Source organism: Marmota monax, unplaced genomic scaffold (genome assembly GCF_021218885.2).
Source record: "Marmota monax isolate L192 unplaced genomic scaffold, Marmota_monax_Labrador192_F-V1.1 WCK01_AAM20220418_F8-fsc00066, whole genome shotgun sequence".
In the NCBI taxonomy this organism is placed as follows: Eukaryota; Metazoa; Chordata; class Mammalia; order Rodentia; family Sciuridae; genus Marmota; species Marmota monax.
This window is the reverse complement of record NW_026692805.1, coordinates 10,235,993-10,251,557: the sequence shown is the minus strand read 5'-3', so window position 1 is coordinate 10,251,557 and position 15,565 is coordinate 10,235,993. Positions and strand designations below refer to the sequence as shown.

Sequence of the window (15,565 nt, the reverse complement as noted above, 5' to 3'; positions counted from 1 at the left end):
CTCGCCTATAGAAAGAGAACCTTGGACTCATTGATTCTTTCAAGCTCTTGCTTCATCTAGAATACTTCTTCTGGATAGGCTCTTCCTCCCTTGCAAGTTAAAGGGAACCCTGGGGTGGGCTTAAACACCACCCACTCCTGGCAAGGCTGGTATACTAGGCCAGCTGTGGGTTGGAAAGAAGGAGCCTTTGGCTCAGCTTCAACCTCATGCTGGGGTAGGATATTACAGTTTTTGTCTTAATGATGTTTCTGCTGGGTTTATGCAAAATTACTTCCCAACTTCACATCGTGTGACTATCACCACTGCATTAGATACAAACAGATTCAAGCTTTGCAATCATAACATCTGGAAAAGGGTAAACCGCAGGTGACATCACAAGGTAACTGTTTGGGTACACCAGCCTTCTCACAAAGGAGCAGGACTTGGTGAAGAGGCATAATTTTGCATCATTTCATTATAAAACCTGTGACATAATCTGACACAACTAGTAAGCACCCCTGAGAAACAGTCGAGCTGCCAGATGGCAGCTTCCACAGGGAAGAGAGCAGTTGTACTGGGGGGCTCTTGTCTGCGATTCTTTCCAAGACTGAACATTCCATCCCCTTGGTCTGCTTCACTCCGGTCTCTAGAGTTAAACCAGATTTTGCCAGAGAGAGATGAAGGATGGGTTTGTACTGGTGTCAAAGCGTATCTCTGGCATTGTTTGTGTAAAGAGATTAATTGTCAAATGCTTGTTTCATTTACTCAGACTTTCCCAAAACGTTACCCGATCCACAGGCAAATGTCCTGCAGTGACGAGACTGTTCACAAATAGAACTTGGAAAAAGCTTTTTGTTAAAAACCTAAATAACATCCTGTGTCAAAACAATTGTGACAATGGGCTATTATTCCTCGACCCATAATAGCATGTTGCCACATTTTTGTGTCCTGCCTGAATGAGGGATGGGAGGCAGCCTGGGAAGGAGCCGGGTGGGGAGGCAAGTGGAAACCCTGGAGAAGCCCCTCCTGGTTTGGCATTTTCTGAAACTGAAACGGCTCCTCCTCGGGGAGGTAACTCAGAGGTTAATCCCTGCAGGTGCCCGGCCACAGCCTCGCGTTCATTTCCAGAGAAGGGCCCTGAGGTTGCCTGAGAACACCAGCTACAGCGACCTGACTGCTTTCCTCACGGCTGCCAGTTCTCCCTCGGAGGTGGACAGTTTTCCTTATTTGCAAGGATTAGATGGAAATGGAACAGGTAATTTGAATCTCTTTTCTTTGATTTTCAGGTGGGAGCTTCTGGGTTTTGTTTTGTATTTGTTGGTTTTCAATATGACTGGAAGCATAAGTATCGAAGGGGAAAAGAGCAGAATTCTCCCCGCAAGTTCAAGGGCATCTGTTCTGTTAGGTTCCACCAGCGCATTTAACAAATTCAGTCTGCACTGCTGCCGAGTTGTGTTTTAGTGAATTGGTCTCCTCCAGCCTTTCTGCTGGTTCGAGATGTCGGAAGTACCTTCTCTAGGCTGTCCTTTGGTGAATTATATTCAATTCAGAGAACATTTTATACTTGAAATTGTATTTTTTTTCTTTTTACATATGAGATCAGTATTAGGGGATTTCTGCCTCCCTGACCTTCACCTAGTCCCACTTGCCTCTGGAATATGTGCAGTAGCCTGCCCAGCTGCCCTGGAGGAGTTCCTAGCCACCTCCACCACAGTCACAGCTGGGAGGGGAAAGGGTGGCACTGGGCCTCATTTGTAGATGAGCAACAGCACTCCACACCCCACCAGCCCATGGGACCCTAAGTAGCAGGGAGCTTCTGTTCTTTATCATCTGTGTCCATCCAGTGTTCCCCACATATTCCCTCTCTCTGCACTTGCTTTCTCTGCCTTTCTTTCCTTCAAAGGGGATTGGAAAGGGCTCCGAAGAGGGGGTTCCTTGGAGTGTCTCAGGATAGCCAGGCTTTGATGTTATTTGGAATCTCCTGGCAGATCTCTATGTCAGCTCTGTCATTGTCATTATCATAGCCTGACACATATCCAGCCACAAGATCAGAGTAGCCAAAAGCTACCAGCCAGAGAGTAGGGGATAATTCCTTACCAGAGAAGATCTTCATTCATACCCAACAGCACAGTTCTCCGGGGCACTTGGTGACAACATGATCCTCATTCCTCCCACGGTACACAAGGAGAGAAAGGTTTTTGAAGCCCTAAATTGCCGTCTTGTCTGCCTCTTCTTTCCCCCAATTTAGACTAGGTACAGCATAAAATTGAAAACCAGAGGCTGTTCTGAGTTAAATTGTGCTGGGTCTGTTACTGCATTTCCTAGGGACACTTTCATTGAACTTTACTTGATTTTCCAGTACTTTACATAAATTTATAACTCTGAAAAAGCTTTTAAACCAGAAACATTTTATAGCGTATTAATAAGTTTCTTGTTAGAGATGAAGGTGACCTGGTCATTTCTTATTCACTTTTCTTCCCTCTGCAGTACTTATTTTGAGAATTGTTTCTCCCTTTAGTTTTTGTGTACTGGTGGTGTGATTAGTTTGTCAGTCCTTTGCCATCAGACAGATGTGTGTCATTTTAGTAAATATTCTTGGGGAAAAATATTTACTTTTACTTTAAATGTTCAAGAGAGAAGCATTGTTTTTCTCTTGCACATTTGAGACCATCCTAACTTGTTTCCAGTGTCCCCAACAAAAGGGAACACAATCATAAAACCCCAAGTCAGAGGTACAGCCTCATTTTTCAGAGCTCATTAAATTTTCCGTGTCCTGCTTCCAATAGCTTTTGAATAAATGATGAAATCTGAGAAGACTTGGGCAAGAAGAACACAATGACACAGGACTATTGATTTTAGAGGAGTTTATTTTATTTTAAAATCACTCTGTTTCACAGGGAAAAGAGAAGGTCTTTGGAAGGTGACATTAAAATTCTTTTCCACTGAAATAACCAATGAATTGACCTGGAAAGGATAGGCCTTCTCTGAGACCTACCAAGAAAGGCATCCAGCCTGTGGTATAGTCACATTTGCCTAGAGGGCCTAAGCTTGGGTGCCACTAAGCACCATAAGCCTGAGGCTTCTGAGCTCCATTCAGGCCTCAGTCCCAGCTTGGGCACAGCTTCTCTTCTGCCCCACAAGTACTTGCCCCTGCTTTATAAAAGGCATCTAAGAGATCTCAGCTTAGAGGGAGAACCCAGACCAGATGTGCCTATGGGATGAGAGGTCATATCTGTAAGGTCAGCAAAGGTGGAAAGAAACAGAGGAGCATGCAAAAGGGATTAGAAGGAGGTTTTCTTTGGATGTCATAAGGGCAGTTGTGTCCAGTTTAGAGAACATAGAGAGCTCAGCCACTTCCCACTCAATCTTTCCAGTCCCTCTGCTCTGTGGCTTCCTGGCGTCACAAGGAGTTGCCCTCCTCTTCCACAGGCCAAAGACATTGTGCCTTCCAGCATCACAGTCTCCCCCTGGCTACTAAGAAAGCACTGACCTGCTCTATGGCATTCCCAAGGGGGCTTAAAGGAATAACTTCTGCTGGCAACTCCAGGAAGACAGAGAGGGGACAATAAAGGATCAAGTTGCCAGTTGTCCTACAACCCCAAAAAGTTGGTGACAGGCTGATTATCCTTTACCCAAAATACTTGGGCAAAAAATATTTCAGATTTTTGAAGAGGGTATTTATATATATATATATATATATATATATTTACATAGACATTACCAATTCAGCATCATGGGATTTAGAAATCTGGATTTCAGATTTGATCTGGAATCAGGAGCAGAGCACAGTGGCTCACACCTGTAATCCCAGCAGTATGGGAGGCTGAGACAAAAGGATCACAAGTTGGAGGCCAGCCTCAACAACTTATTAAACCCTCAGTAACTTAGTGAGATCTGTCTCTGAATAAAAAGGGTTGGAGATGTAGCTTAGTGGTAGAGCGCCCCCTGGGTTCAATCCCAAGTATCACACACACAAAAAAAAGATTTTCCAGATCAGGGATACTCAACCCTGAAACTGGAGGAGAATGCAAAGCCAAAGAGAACCCTGGTGGCTAAGCTGAACTGTTCATGTTACAAGTAACTAATCAACTGGAAGCTTGAGATGAGACCACTGTCTTCTAGCTGCCCGTCGTGCTTCCCACTCCTCCTGTGCTTTGCCCTGACACCTGTCAAGTTACATCAAGCTGGGGCAGAACACCAGGCACAGTGGTGCACACCTGTAATCCCAGCTGCTCAGGAGGCGGAGGCAGGAGGATCACCAGTTCAGAGTCAGCCTCAGCAACTTAGCAAGGCCCTAAGCAATTTAGCAAGAGTCCATCTCAAAATAAAAAATAAAAAGGGCTGGGGGGTGTGGCTGAGTGGTTAAGCACCCCTGAATTCAATCCCCAGGACCAAAAAAAAAAAAGATGGGCAGAAAGGGAAGCCTAACTATATAGAGAACTCAAAGAGTGGAAGGGAAATAACTTAGCCCTTAAAGTATGAATCATTTCAGAACAAAGAAAACAGGAGGGTAGAGCATCTTCAGGGAGGCATCGAGTAGAAGGCCTTTAATGGAGTACTGATGAAGCAGAGAGGCTTCCAGAATGCAGGTGTGACTACCTACCATGTTTTAAGGGACCTAGAGAACTTCTAAAGGGACTCTCAGTGACAGGAACCTAATGCGTATTGCGTTCAGGTAATATGCTCATTCCTGCAATGTTGGCTTACTTCTGAATGTTTACAGCTGAGAATATTTATGTCCATATCCTTGAGAAGGCATTTAGTCCACCCTCCTTAGTTGTGAAGATAAGAAAAACAGTCCTAGAGGAGCAGAGAAACTTGCCAGACTGTGTGGGTAGATCATAGCAGATCTGGTTCTGGAACCCCACTTCCTTGGGACAGGAATGTATAGGATCATGGAAAGGAAGAATCAAAAGATGAGGAAGGAGGAAGGAGAGAGAGACCATTTCTAATGCCTCCTGCTCCACTCACCTGCTGCCTCCCTTACAGAGACAGCCCCCAGAGGGCTTGATGGAGGAGAACAGCCCTCCCTAAAGGAAGACGTTAGTTCTAAATTGTTTATATAATAGAGTCCAATGAGTTATTTAACCTCTCTGTAGTTTTAATTTACATCTCATCCAGAGGCTCTGACAAAGCCTAGAGTCAGGCATGATAAGCCTGGCTTTGCTACTATGTCACCTTAAGCACTTGGCACATGTATCTCCCAATCCACAGGTATTTTAACCAGAAACATGGTATGTTCTGGGATTTGGTTTTCTTCATCCTGAAACAAAATGACCAGACTAAAAATAAAAGTCTTCTCTTCCTTTGCCTTTCCTTCATTGCTAAACAGAGATGAAACGTTCTGCTGTCATTGACTGTCCAGAAGTTGCTCTATGAAGGATTTAGCTATAACTCATTGTAGAAACTCTCAAATTCACAATTTGTTTTCAACGTTTTCATTTGTTCCAAAGTAGAGGCATTAGCTCAGATAGATGGGTAAATGTACAAGTAGCTAAATAAGAAACCCTATAGATCGCATTCTAATGTTGCTTAAATTTTTTATCACTGTCATTTTCTGTTCAAGGAAAGATGCAAAATTATGATAGAATACATTTGCATGATATTATATTTTACTATAGAGAACTCTAAAATGGATTGCTTAAGTGTATAAATATTACTTAGTCTCATAATCATTCTCTAATTTATCAGGAGACAGTCATTAAAACATTGGCTTGAATAAGGCCTCTAATGGAGGGTAAATGGGATATTAAATTCCTTTTAAATAGACCAAAATAACAGTGGCAACTAAAATAAATCATAAATACTTCAAGTCCAAGTTTTAATAGAATACTTTTAGCAGAAGTTAATATTTTAAAGCAATCCTTGAAGAAATTTATTGTTTTCTTTTTTTAAAAAAACAGTCTAAAATTTTTGATTTCATTGTGGTCATCTGTTGACTTATGTTATTATATGTGTTAAATGTGTTATTGGAGCTTACTTTATGTAGAAGTCATTTTCAGTGATTTCCACATATTCCTTCACTTTGCATTTTAGAAAAATCTATCTCTTTTGAGGCCCTTTCGGGGAAATGGAGCATAATAGATAGAATTGGCAAACCCCAGCTTGGAACCTGGCTCTATACTACTAACTAGTATATGACCATAGGGTAGCTACCATTGCTGCCCTCTCTGAGCCTGTGTTTTTATGCCTACAGTGGGGGTTTTACCTGCCTGATGAGGTTATGATGAGGATTATAGAAACAGTCCCTGGTATGTAGGGACTATTTTTCCAAGGGTTTCTGCAGCCCAGGTACTTAGTGAAAACATGATGGAAACTGCCTCTTCCTTCTAGGAAACAGCACCAGGTATGACCTGACCCCCGTCACAGCTGTCAGCGTCCACTTGCTCAGCAGCAATGGAACCCCAGTGCTGGTGGACGGTCCCATCTACGTCACCGTGCCGCTGGCCACGCAGAGCAGTCTGAGGCACAATGCCTACATTGCAGCATGGCGGTTTGACCAGAAGCTGGGTAAGCAAGGGTCCCGTGTCACTGCAATTGGCTGCAAGACTTTGTTACCGTTTGGTTTTCCTTCTAAGGAGCCCGAGGCAGTCTGCTTTCCTTGTCATTAGTGGATGCTGCCGCTCCCGGTGCATTTATGGTTTCTGGTGGGTAAAGTTTGCTCCACCATATCCTTCAGCCACTCAGCTGGGAGTTTCATTTCTTTTTTTTAAATTTTGCACATTTAAGCTAATTAACTTGAAAAAAAAAACCTTTAAATGTGATGAGCTAAAATTGGATCTCCTCATCTTTATCCTTTTATTCTTCAGGAGGTTGTATGATCTCTCTTGGTGACATGGTCTTTTTTTTTTGTCTTCCGAAAAAGGAAAAATATTTGCCAACGTTTTACAAAGCAAATAAAAATGACTTATTATCCTACCACCTAGTGAAAATCACTAATAGGTTTTGAATCCTACCTGGTCATTTCACTTGCACATGTGTGTTAATTATCAATTGGTGCCACAAAACAAATTTCCCTAAAATGTAGCAGCTTAAAGCAACAGTGAACATCAACCATCTCATGGCTTCTGTGGGGGTCACAAAACCAGGCACAACTGAACTGGGTGTTTCAGGCTTAGGGTCTCTAGCAAAGGCTGCTGTCAAGCTGGCAGCCAGGGCTCTGCTCATTGCTGGTCATCTTAAGCAAGATTCAGCTGAGACCAACAGGTGAACTTCCCGACTCACTCACAAGGTTGCAGTCAGACCTTGGTTCCTCACCAGCTGTCAGCTAGAAGCTTCAGTTTCTTGCACAGGGGCCTCTCCACAGAACTACTTAAAGTCTAGCCACTTGCTTTCCTTTGTAGTGAGTGATCTGGGAGAAAATAAAAATTTAAAAGCACAAGTACCCCAAATAGAAGTCCTCTTAAAGGTTGCCCTCCACCCAGCATTCTAAAAGAAATGGGAATATTTCCTAGATACTTTATCATATTTAGCTTGTTTTTAAAAACTATTAGAATAGCATGAACATCCTTCCATCGCATTATTATTCAGCAGTATCAATTTTAGTGAGCATATAGAATTCTGTTATATGGCTATATCATAGTTTGGTTCATCAAACCTGTTTTTACAATCAGAAAAAAAATATTACTGTTCTAATGGTTGATAAATATCTTCTTGGCTAAATCTTCATGCATGCATAGCCATGATTATTTTTTCATTTGTGAGAAACATGCATTTACAGAGACTCATTCTCTGATATATTCTGCCCGCCTTTGTTAGCCCTCCCAGTAAGCCCTAAACACACCCAGTCTGTTTCTGGAAAGGCAGTCAGTAAGCATATGATTAAGTGCAGGACTCTGTGGACATGGTGGATTTCCACAGCTATAAAATGAATAATGATTGTACCTGCTGATTTTATGAGGAGTATATTGGGGTTCTCCAGAGAAACAGAATCATTTGGATGGAGAGCAGGGAGAGAGGTTAAGGAATTGCCTCTTAGGATTGAGGATGGCAAGCCCAAAATGCAAGACAAGTCGGCCAACTAGAAGTCCAGAGAATTGATGTTGTAGTTTAAGTCTAAAAGTAACTGAGGAAGAAGGGAGCCTCAGTCTTTCTCTGAAGGGCTTCACTGATTAGATGAGGGTGATCTGCTTTACTCAAAGTCTGCTTTAAATGTTATTCTCATCCCCCCCAAACACCTTCACAGCATCTGATCACATACCAGGGGGCCATGCCCTAAGTCCAGTTGACAGATGAGACTCAGTGGTCACAGGAATGGATGAGTCAGTACCATAAGGAGCTCGGTACCATACTGGGTCCACAGCAAGTGTGCCCGAGAGTTCACGAAGCACACAGAGGTTCCCAACTCTGGGGCGGGCCCTCTCTGGCGGTGCCATCCCAGCACCTCAGGTTTCCCGTAGTCCAGATTTCCTGAGAGATTGTTCCCCACCTGCTGTTCCTACCTCCCAAGCCCCTGGGGTCCCTCCTCATCCTTCCAGTCTCCCAAAATGAACGTCACTGAGGCCATTAGCAGCTGCCAATTGTGGAATCAGTGACCTCCTCACCTTCCCTGATGTCCCTGCAGCATTTTATGGCTTCTTTTCCTCTGTCAAAGGCCCTCTTCTTGACCTTATGACCCAGCCCCCTGGGTTCTCTTTCTGCCTGCCCTGAGCTGCATTCTGCACCCTACTCTTGACTTACTTGATGTGCCATTGCTGGGGCATCTAACCATACCCCACACTGCTGCAGCTGCCTGTGATTCTGGCTATCTATCAGATTTCCGACTCTGCATAGCCCACAGGAAACTCAGTGAAAACACTTAGACACACACACACACACACACACACACTCGCACTCTAACCTCTGCACCTGCTCATCTCTGTGTCTCCTCTCTTGGCTAAGGGCATCATCTACTAACCATCAGAGAAGTCACCTCAGAGTTATCTCCAACTTACCCTGTGCCCCACTCCACCTGTGCCCCACTCCACCTGCAGCGGTGTCTGGACCCTAGAGTCATGTGGACGTGAGACCATTGTTTCTCATACTTACCCTCCCCTCCCCTGAGCCGCCACTACCTCAGCTAAGACTCTCTTCTCAGTTCTGGCAGTTGTCTGGGGGGTTTTTCGGCCCCTCCTTTCCTCCGTGGTCCTTGTGTGTGGCCGCTTGGGTTATCTTCAAAACCACAGGCTGCTTTCCTTATGAGACTGTGTACAAGCCACTCATTGCGAGGAAGGCCAGACTATATCACACGCACACAAAGCTCCACAGATCCAGCCCTGGCCATCTCCTGTCTTCGTCCCAGCCACTGTCCTGTGCTCGCCCTCCGTTTCCACCACCCCAAACTATTTACCCTTCCTCAGACCAGCTAAGGTCTGCCTCAGAGCTTGTCACTCTGCATGTGCAGAACCTGTCCTTTCAACTCCCTTTGCCCACCCCTAGGTGTGACAGAGCCCCACCATCCCTTGTTCACATCCTAGTGGTACTGACATTGTGTCAGGCGGTGGCTGTGCTGTGCCTCAGGCACCACCTGGAACTCACAGAGCTCGGAGCTCTTGTTCGAGGGAGAAGAGTTTCATTGGATTTTTCCCATCATTATTCTCTTCCTCCTTCCTGCCTCCTCTTTTCTAAATGAACACATTTGAATATGGGTGACTAGGTCCAGGAGATCATGTTCCTAATATAATGAAGCTTTCTCTAGGTTAAATGTGTGTCATGTGTGTGATAATGATATGGCGCAGGTATATAAAAGCAGCGTCTTGCTGTTCATTAGTGTAGTTCATGTACATTTTACAAGCAACGAAAATGTATTTAAAGAATTGTTTGAGGGCTGGGATTGTGGCTCAGCAGTAGAGCACTCACCTAGCATATGCGAGGCCCTGGGTTCGATCCCCAGCACCACATAGAAATAAATAAATAAAATAAAGATATTGTGTACAACTACAACTAAAAAATAAATATTTTTTTAAAAAAAGAATTTTTTGATGTATGTAGTTGGCTGAATAATGCCCTTCCCCCAAATGTCTCCACATCCTAATCCTTGGACCCTGTGAATATGACCTTATATTGTTAAGGGGCAGGTGTGATCAAAAATCTTGAGATGAGAAGATGAGCCTGGGTTATCTAGATAGCCCACTGTAGGCATAACAGTCTCTATCAGAAGGAGTCAGAGTCTGAGGAGATGGTGGTATGATGGTGAGGGCAGGTTAGAGCACTCTGCAGGTGGAGGAAGGGGTCAGGCAGCCACTGGAAACTGAAAAGGGCCAGAAAAGGGATTCTTCCTCAAGCCAGCCCTACAGACATCTTCATTTTGGCCCAGAGAAACTGAATTTGGACTCCTGACCTCCAGAGATACAAAAGAATAAATTTGTGGTATGTCCAGCCCTATAAGTTCATGGTAATTTGTTACAGCAGCAGTTGGAAGCTAATACAATATAGAAATCATTGAAAACAAAGATGTGCATATTGTTATGAAGCCCCTGGAATATGTCATCCAAGAAGACTTCAGAAATAATCCCCATAGTTTTGAGCCTTTTCACTGGGAGTCTTCATTGTGTGGTTGATCTATTTTCATTTAAATGGTCTTTTTAACTTAGCATCTACTGCAAAAAAAAAAGAAAAAAATGTAGCCACCAAATTCCTGCCTGTAACAGATTGCACATGCACAGAGAAAACCAATGTTTGGATTGTCATTCAAAAATACTCAAATGAATTAAAATATGTTTTCTGAAAACTTTAGGGTTGGATGGACATTTCAAAGAAACCATATGTTCCTTGATTTACTAAATTCAAATGAAGCCTACATGTCTCATAAATTGTTTTACTAATATATTTAATCAATAATATCATTATCTTAGTTCAAATTGAAACACTTCAGTTAAACAAAAAAATTTCAAAGACAGTATTATCAGGTCAAAAAAACAAATTTAGGAATTCACCAACACATCTAACTAAATACATAATACAGTTTATCATTAGTTGCTATATTATGATATGATAATCACTTCAAATCATTTAATACAAGGCTGGGGCTGTAGCTCAGTGGCAGAGCACTTGCCTAGCATGTGTGAGGCACCTTAGCATCACACAAAAATTACAAATAAAGGCATTCTATCAATGTACAATTACAAAAAAAAAAATAATAAATCATTTAACACTTTAAATTATCAACTTTGTAGGTAAATCAAAATAATTACCAATTTGAAATTGTTAAACAACCAGAAGTAGCAACTTATAAATCCATTAAGAATTTTTTTGCCTAAATCTGTATTGGTCAATTGTGACCCAAAAAATGTTTTTTTTTTTTTTTTTTTAATTTTTAAATGATTGAAGAAAGAATGAAAAGAGGAGAAAAGATGACCACATAAAATAACCAAACAGCAGACACAGACGGCACTTTACAGAACATGACTTAAAAACTCCCTGATTACATATTTACTCCAAACCCGTCAGAAAGTAGATGGCTGTGGGTCTGTAATGAGGGCTGTTTGAAAGTCAAGTGTTCAGCAAATTTGGCCAGTGGGCACTTAGGGAGTTCCAGCCTTGGAATTATCAAGTACAGGAATGCAGGCGGCAGAAGAGTCTGCTCTACCCAACTCCAGTAATATCTGTCGGGGACACACCCCCAGCCCTGCAAGCAGCGGGCTCCCGGAGCCCACACCTGTCTTGGGGATGGTTACTTGGAGCACAGGGCTTCTTGGGGTAAGCCCAAAGATGAGTGTGCGATACCGGGGATGGGTGTGTGTGTGTGCAGGGATAAGCAATTGTAAGGGAGAGCAGAGCCTGCGATTCTGATAGTCTGCTTCATTATGTTTTCTTTTACTTTTCTTATTTATTTATTTATATATTGGCACTTAATCTTGAGCCACATCCCAGTATTTCTATATTTTTAATTTTTATTTTAAGACAGGGTCTCACTAAGTTGCCTAGAGCCTCCCTAAGTTACTGAGGCTAGCTTTGAACTCGTGATCCTCCTGCCTCAGCCTCCCAAGCCTTTGGGATTACAGGTGTGCACCAGTGTGCCCAGCAGTGTGTTTTCTTAAAGTGCAGTGGCGCTAGCCCCAAGGCCATGAGGGCTGAAGTCAGGGGTGCATGGACAGCTCAGAGAGGGAGGCAGGAGCCATGGCTTATGACTTTCTTCTGTGTGATGTAGGGCGGGCCTCTTTCCCTGTCTGTACTACAGACCCCTCTTCTGCAAAATGAGGGTGCTTGGATTTCTAACTGGGAAGTCTTAAGGCTCTGTGATCTAACTGCACTGTTCCTTCCAAACTAAAACTCATCATTCATTTAGACACCGTAGGTGATGAGGTTAAAAAATAAGGAAAGCCTTTGCTTGTGCCAGAAATTGGGTCTATTCAATGCACTAACATGGTCATCTCTGTAGTTACAGATGCCCTTTTATTTATTTATTTTTTTTATTAGTTGTTCAAAACATTACAAAGCACAGTAGCTGAGATATGTAATCAACCTAGATGTTCATAAATAAATAAAAATATGAAATACAAATATATGTTATATATTAGGATTTCACATATATATGGAATTATTATATGATATTTCATCACATTATATGTAATATGAAAAAAAAGAAAAGAGGAGAAAAGAGGGAGAAATGGTCAAAGGATACAGTTTCCAGTAAGTTCTAGAGGTCTACCATACAGCTGTATGAATATAGATAACAGTACTGTATAGTATACTTAGAATTTGCTAAGGGAATAACTCTTAAATATTCTTACCATAGGAAGGAGAAGAAGAAAATGGTAGTGGTGAGGTAACGGTATGTTGTTTATCTTAGTATGTATTTTGAATCATCAAGTCATGAACCTGAAGTATGTACAATTTTTTTTTTTAGTTGTAGACAGACATAATATCTTTGTTTTATTTATTTATTTTTATGTGGTGCTGAGGATTGAATCCAGTGTCTCACACGTGCTACACAAGCACTCTACCACTGAGCCAGAACCCCAGCCCCAGTATATACGATTTTTATTCATCAATTATAACTCAGCAAAAACAGAGGGAAATAAAGAATATCTCATGACACATTTTTTTTATATGAAACTCACTGGGGATGTAACTGATAGAGCACTTGCCTTGCATGTGTGGGGCTCTGGGTTTGATCCCCAGAACTATAGGGAAAAAGGGAAGTAGGAAGGGACGGAGGGACAAATAAAATTTTATTTAACTCATGCATAAGCATTCCTAATAAAGTTTTATTAGCACACAGCCATAGTCGCCTGTTGGTATGCTTTGACACTATAACACTCTGTCCCCCAAACCGAAAATATTTACTATCAGTGCGGCCTTTTACAGAAAAAGTTTGTGACCCCCGATCTAGCCTCCTGGGGGAAGCTCTTCCCTTTCTAATATCACAATGCTTGTGTAGCATGTGTGAGGCACTGGTTTCTACACTTTGCCAGACCAAACTGAGGTGTGGGTTCAGCTACAACCTCCATATTTCCTGTGAGCCAGACAGCCTTCTGCATTTTGCCAAGTGTGACAGCTGATGTTCAGAAAAGCAGATTTTCATTGTGGAAAAAAAGAGACTTCTTTTATAATTTTTATGAAACTTCTTTTATAGTTCAGTGGGACTTCTATTTGAATGATAAAACCACATTTTTAATATCAACTCTCTAAACCCATGTTTTATCTCTAACTCAAATACTTAAATCCATGACTGCAGATAAAATTTTCTCTCAGGCTGGGGTTGTGGCTCCGTGGTAAAGTGCTCGTCTCACATGTCTGAGGCACTGGGTTGGATCCTCAGCACCACATAAAAATAAATAAATTAAATAAAGGTATTGTGTCCATCTACAATTTAAAAAATATTTTTTTAAAAAAAATTTACTCTTAGAGAGGCTTAGATGGACTTTTTCTGACACCGTTAGAGGGGTCAGTAGTTAATGCTGCCATTTATCCCACTTGTCATTTTTTTAATAGCCACAATTTTCTTTTAAATTTTTTTTTGGGGGGTGGGGACTTGTGAAGAATTTCTCATAATAAAAATTAGCATCTCCATGGTCCACCCTACATATTCACCCAAGGGTGGCCTAATAAATTAACATTTTGTTAGAGTACAAATAACACTGGATTATATTCAGTATGTTTAGTGGCTATATATATACTCTCAAATAATTTGCCTAAAACACACAAAAACTTTTGCTGCATTGACAGTATGCTTTGCTGAAACATTTGTGTTAAATTTCCACTTGATTTATGGAACAAATATGACCCTATTTAGTAGATTTGTGTGTTGTCTTTTGAGGAATTAGCATAATTCTTTAACTTATGATTCTCTGATTGTGCCTTCTCTGTGTCCTACGTGAAAAGGTGCATTTGAAGGAATGGGATGGGATGTGAATAAACATGCACAACTTGTTAGTCATTAGCAGTGGTCAGTTTGACCTTTGAAAGAAGCAGTTTCCCTTCCCAGGTCTGGCAAAGGAAGTGCATTTCAGCTGGAACTTTCTGGACAATAAGAGGTGACCATGTCAATTTGCTTTCCTGGGCCTTTACTCTTTCTTTAGTGTATAACTGGGGCAGCAGATGGCTGTCTGATGTAGGAGGTTGTCAGAGTGAAATCTGACTTGTAGCCCTGGGGAATGGTCACTTATGAACAAGCAAACCAGGTCAGTGGTTAGAATTTAAAGTGACTGACTGACAGCAAGTGGCAAAGAAATTGAGATTTAAGATTCTAGATTTGTTAAGTTTCTGCTACTTAATGGCATCTCATTTGATTTGGATACTTTCATTCTAATGAGATGACAAAAATAAAAGCATGTTCTAAGAGCAAAACTATGTTGTGAAATCCAGTTTTAACTGCCTTCTCAAAACATAGCCGGCAGAGTATGTGGGGGTTGCTATAGAAATGGTGGTTACTGAACCAGCTTCTTATCATGTATGGCGCATACATAGCCGGCACTCGGGAGAACCTAGTCATAATTGGCCTGGAGTAGATTTGTGTCTGCTTCAGTTGGTGGACGTTACTGCTGATGCTGTGCACATTTAATTAGTCCTTTAGGTAAGTCATGGCCAGCTTGTCTTTGAATGTGGAGCTTATTTAAAATACACTCATTCTCATATTTTGTTTCATTTCATTAGTTTTGGGGGTGGGTGGATAATGGGAGGGAGTGGAAGTCCTTAAAGCACTAATTATGCTTATAACTTTAAGAAAATGAAATCACATTACTGAACATGTAAACCACAGACCCTGGGTGATAATAGTGTGTAGGTTCAGTTGTAGCAAATGTTACTGTTCCAGGTGGGGGATATTAATAATGGAGGAGGCTGTGCTTGAGCGGGGGGATTGGCAGAGAAGTGAGAAATCTCTGTACCTTTCTCTCTGTTTTGCTATGAACCTAAAACTGTGCTTTGAAAAAAACCCAGTAATAAATAATACCATTACTAGCCTATATTTTTCTCCATCATAAGCTACATATCTGGATGAAAGAACTCTGATTGTAATAGTAGGTGTTGTGATTGAATTGTAAGGATGAACTGTTTCACATTTTGTGGGCAAAAGTTAGAACAGAAAAAGGAGTTTATTTCCCTACATTAAATATATATTATATGCATGATATTAATTTTAGTCATACACACCATTTTTTCCCAT

The 15,565-nt window shown here is 41.7% G+C and overlaps 1 protein-coding gene across 1 annotated transcript in view; it reads left to right on the top strand.

Moving 5' to 3' along the window:
* Positions 1-15,565, top strand: part of Fam171a1 (family with sequence similarity 171 member A1) — a 117,038-nt gene that overhangs the window by 82,681 nt on the left and 18,792 nt on the right. The window contains exons 4-5 of the mRNA XM_046448364.2: positions 1,076-1,234; positions 6,313-6,489. Of these exons, the coding sequence (XP_046304320.1) occupies positions 1,076-1,234; positions 6,313-6,489 (336 nt within the window). The remainder of the gene's footprint in view (positions 1-1,075; positions 1,235-6,312; positions 6,490-15,565) is intronic.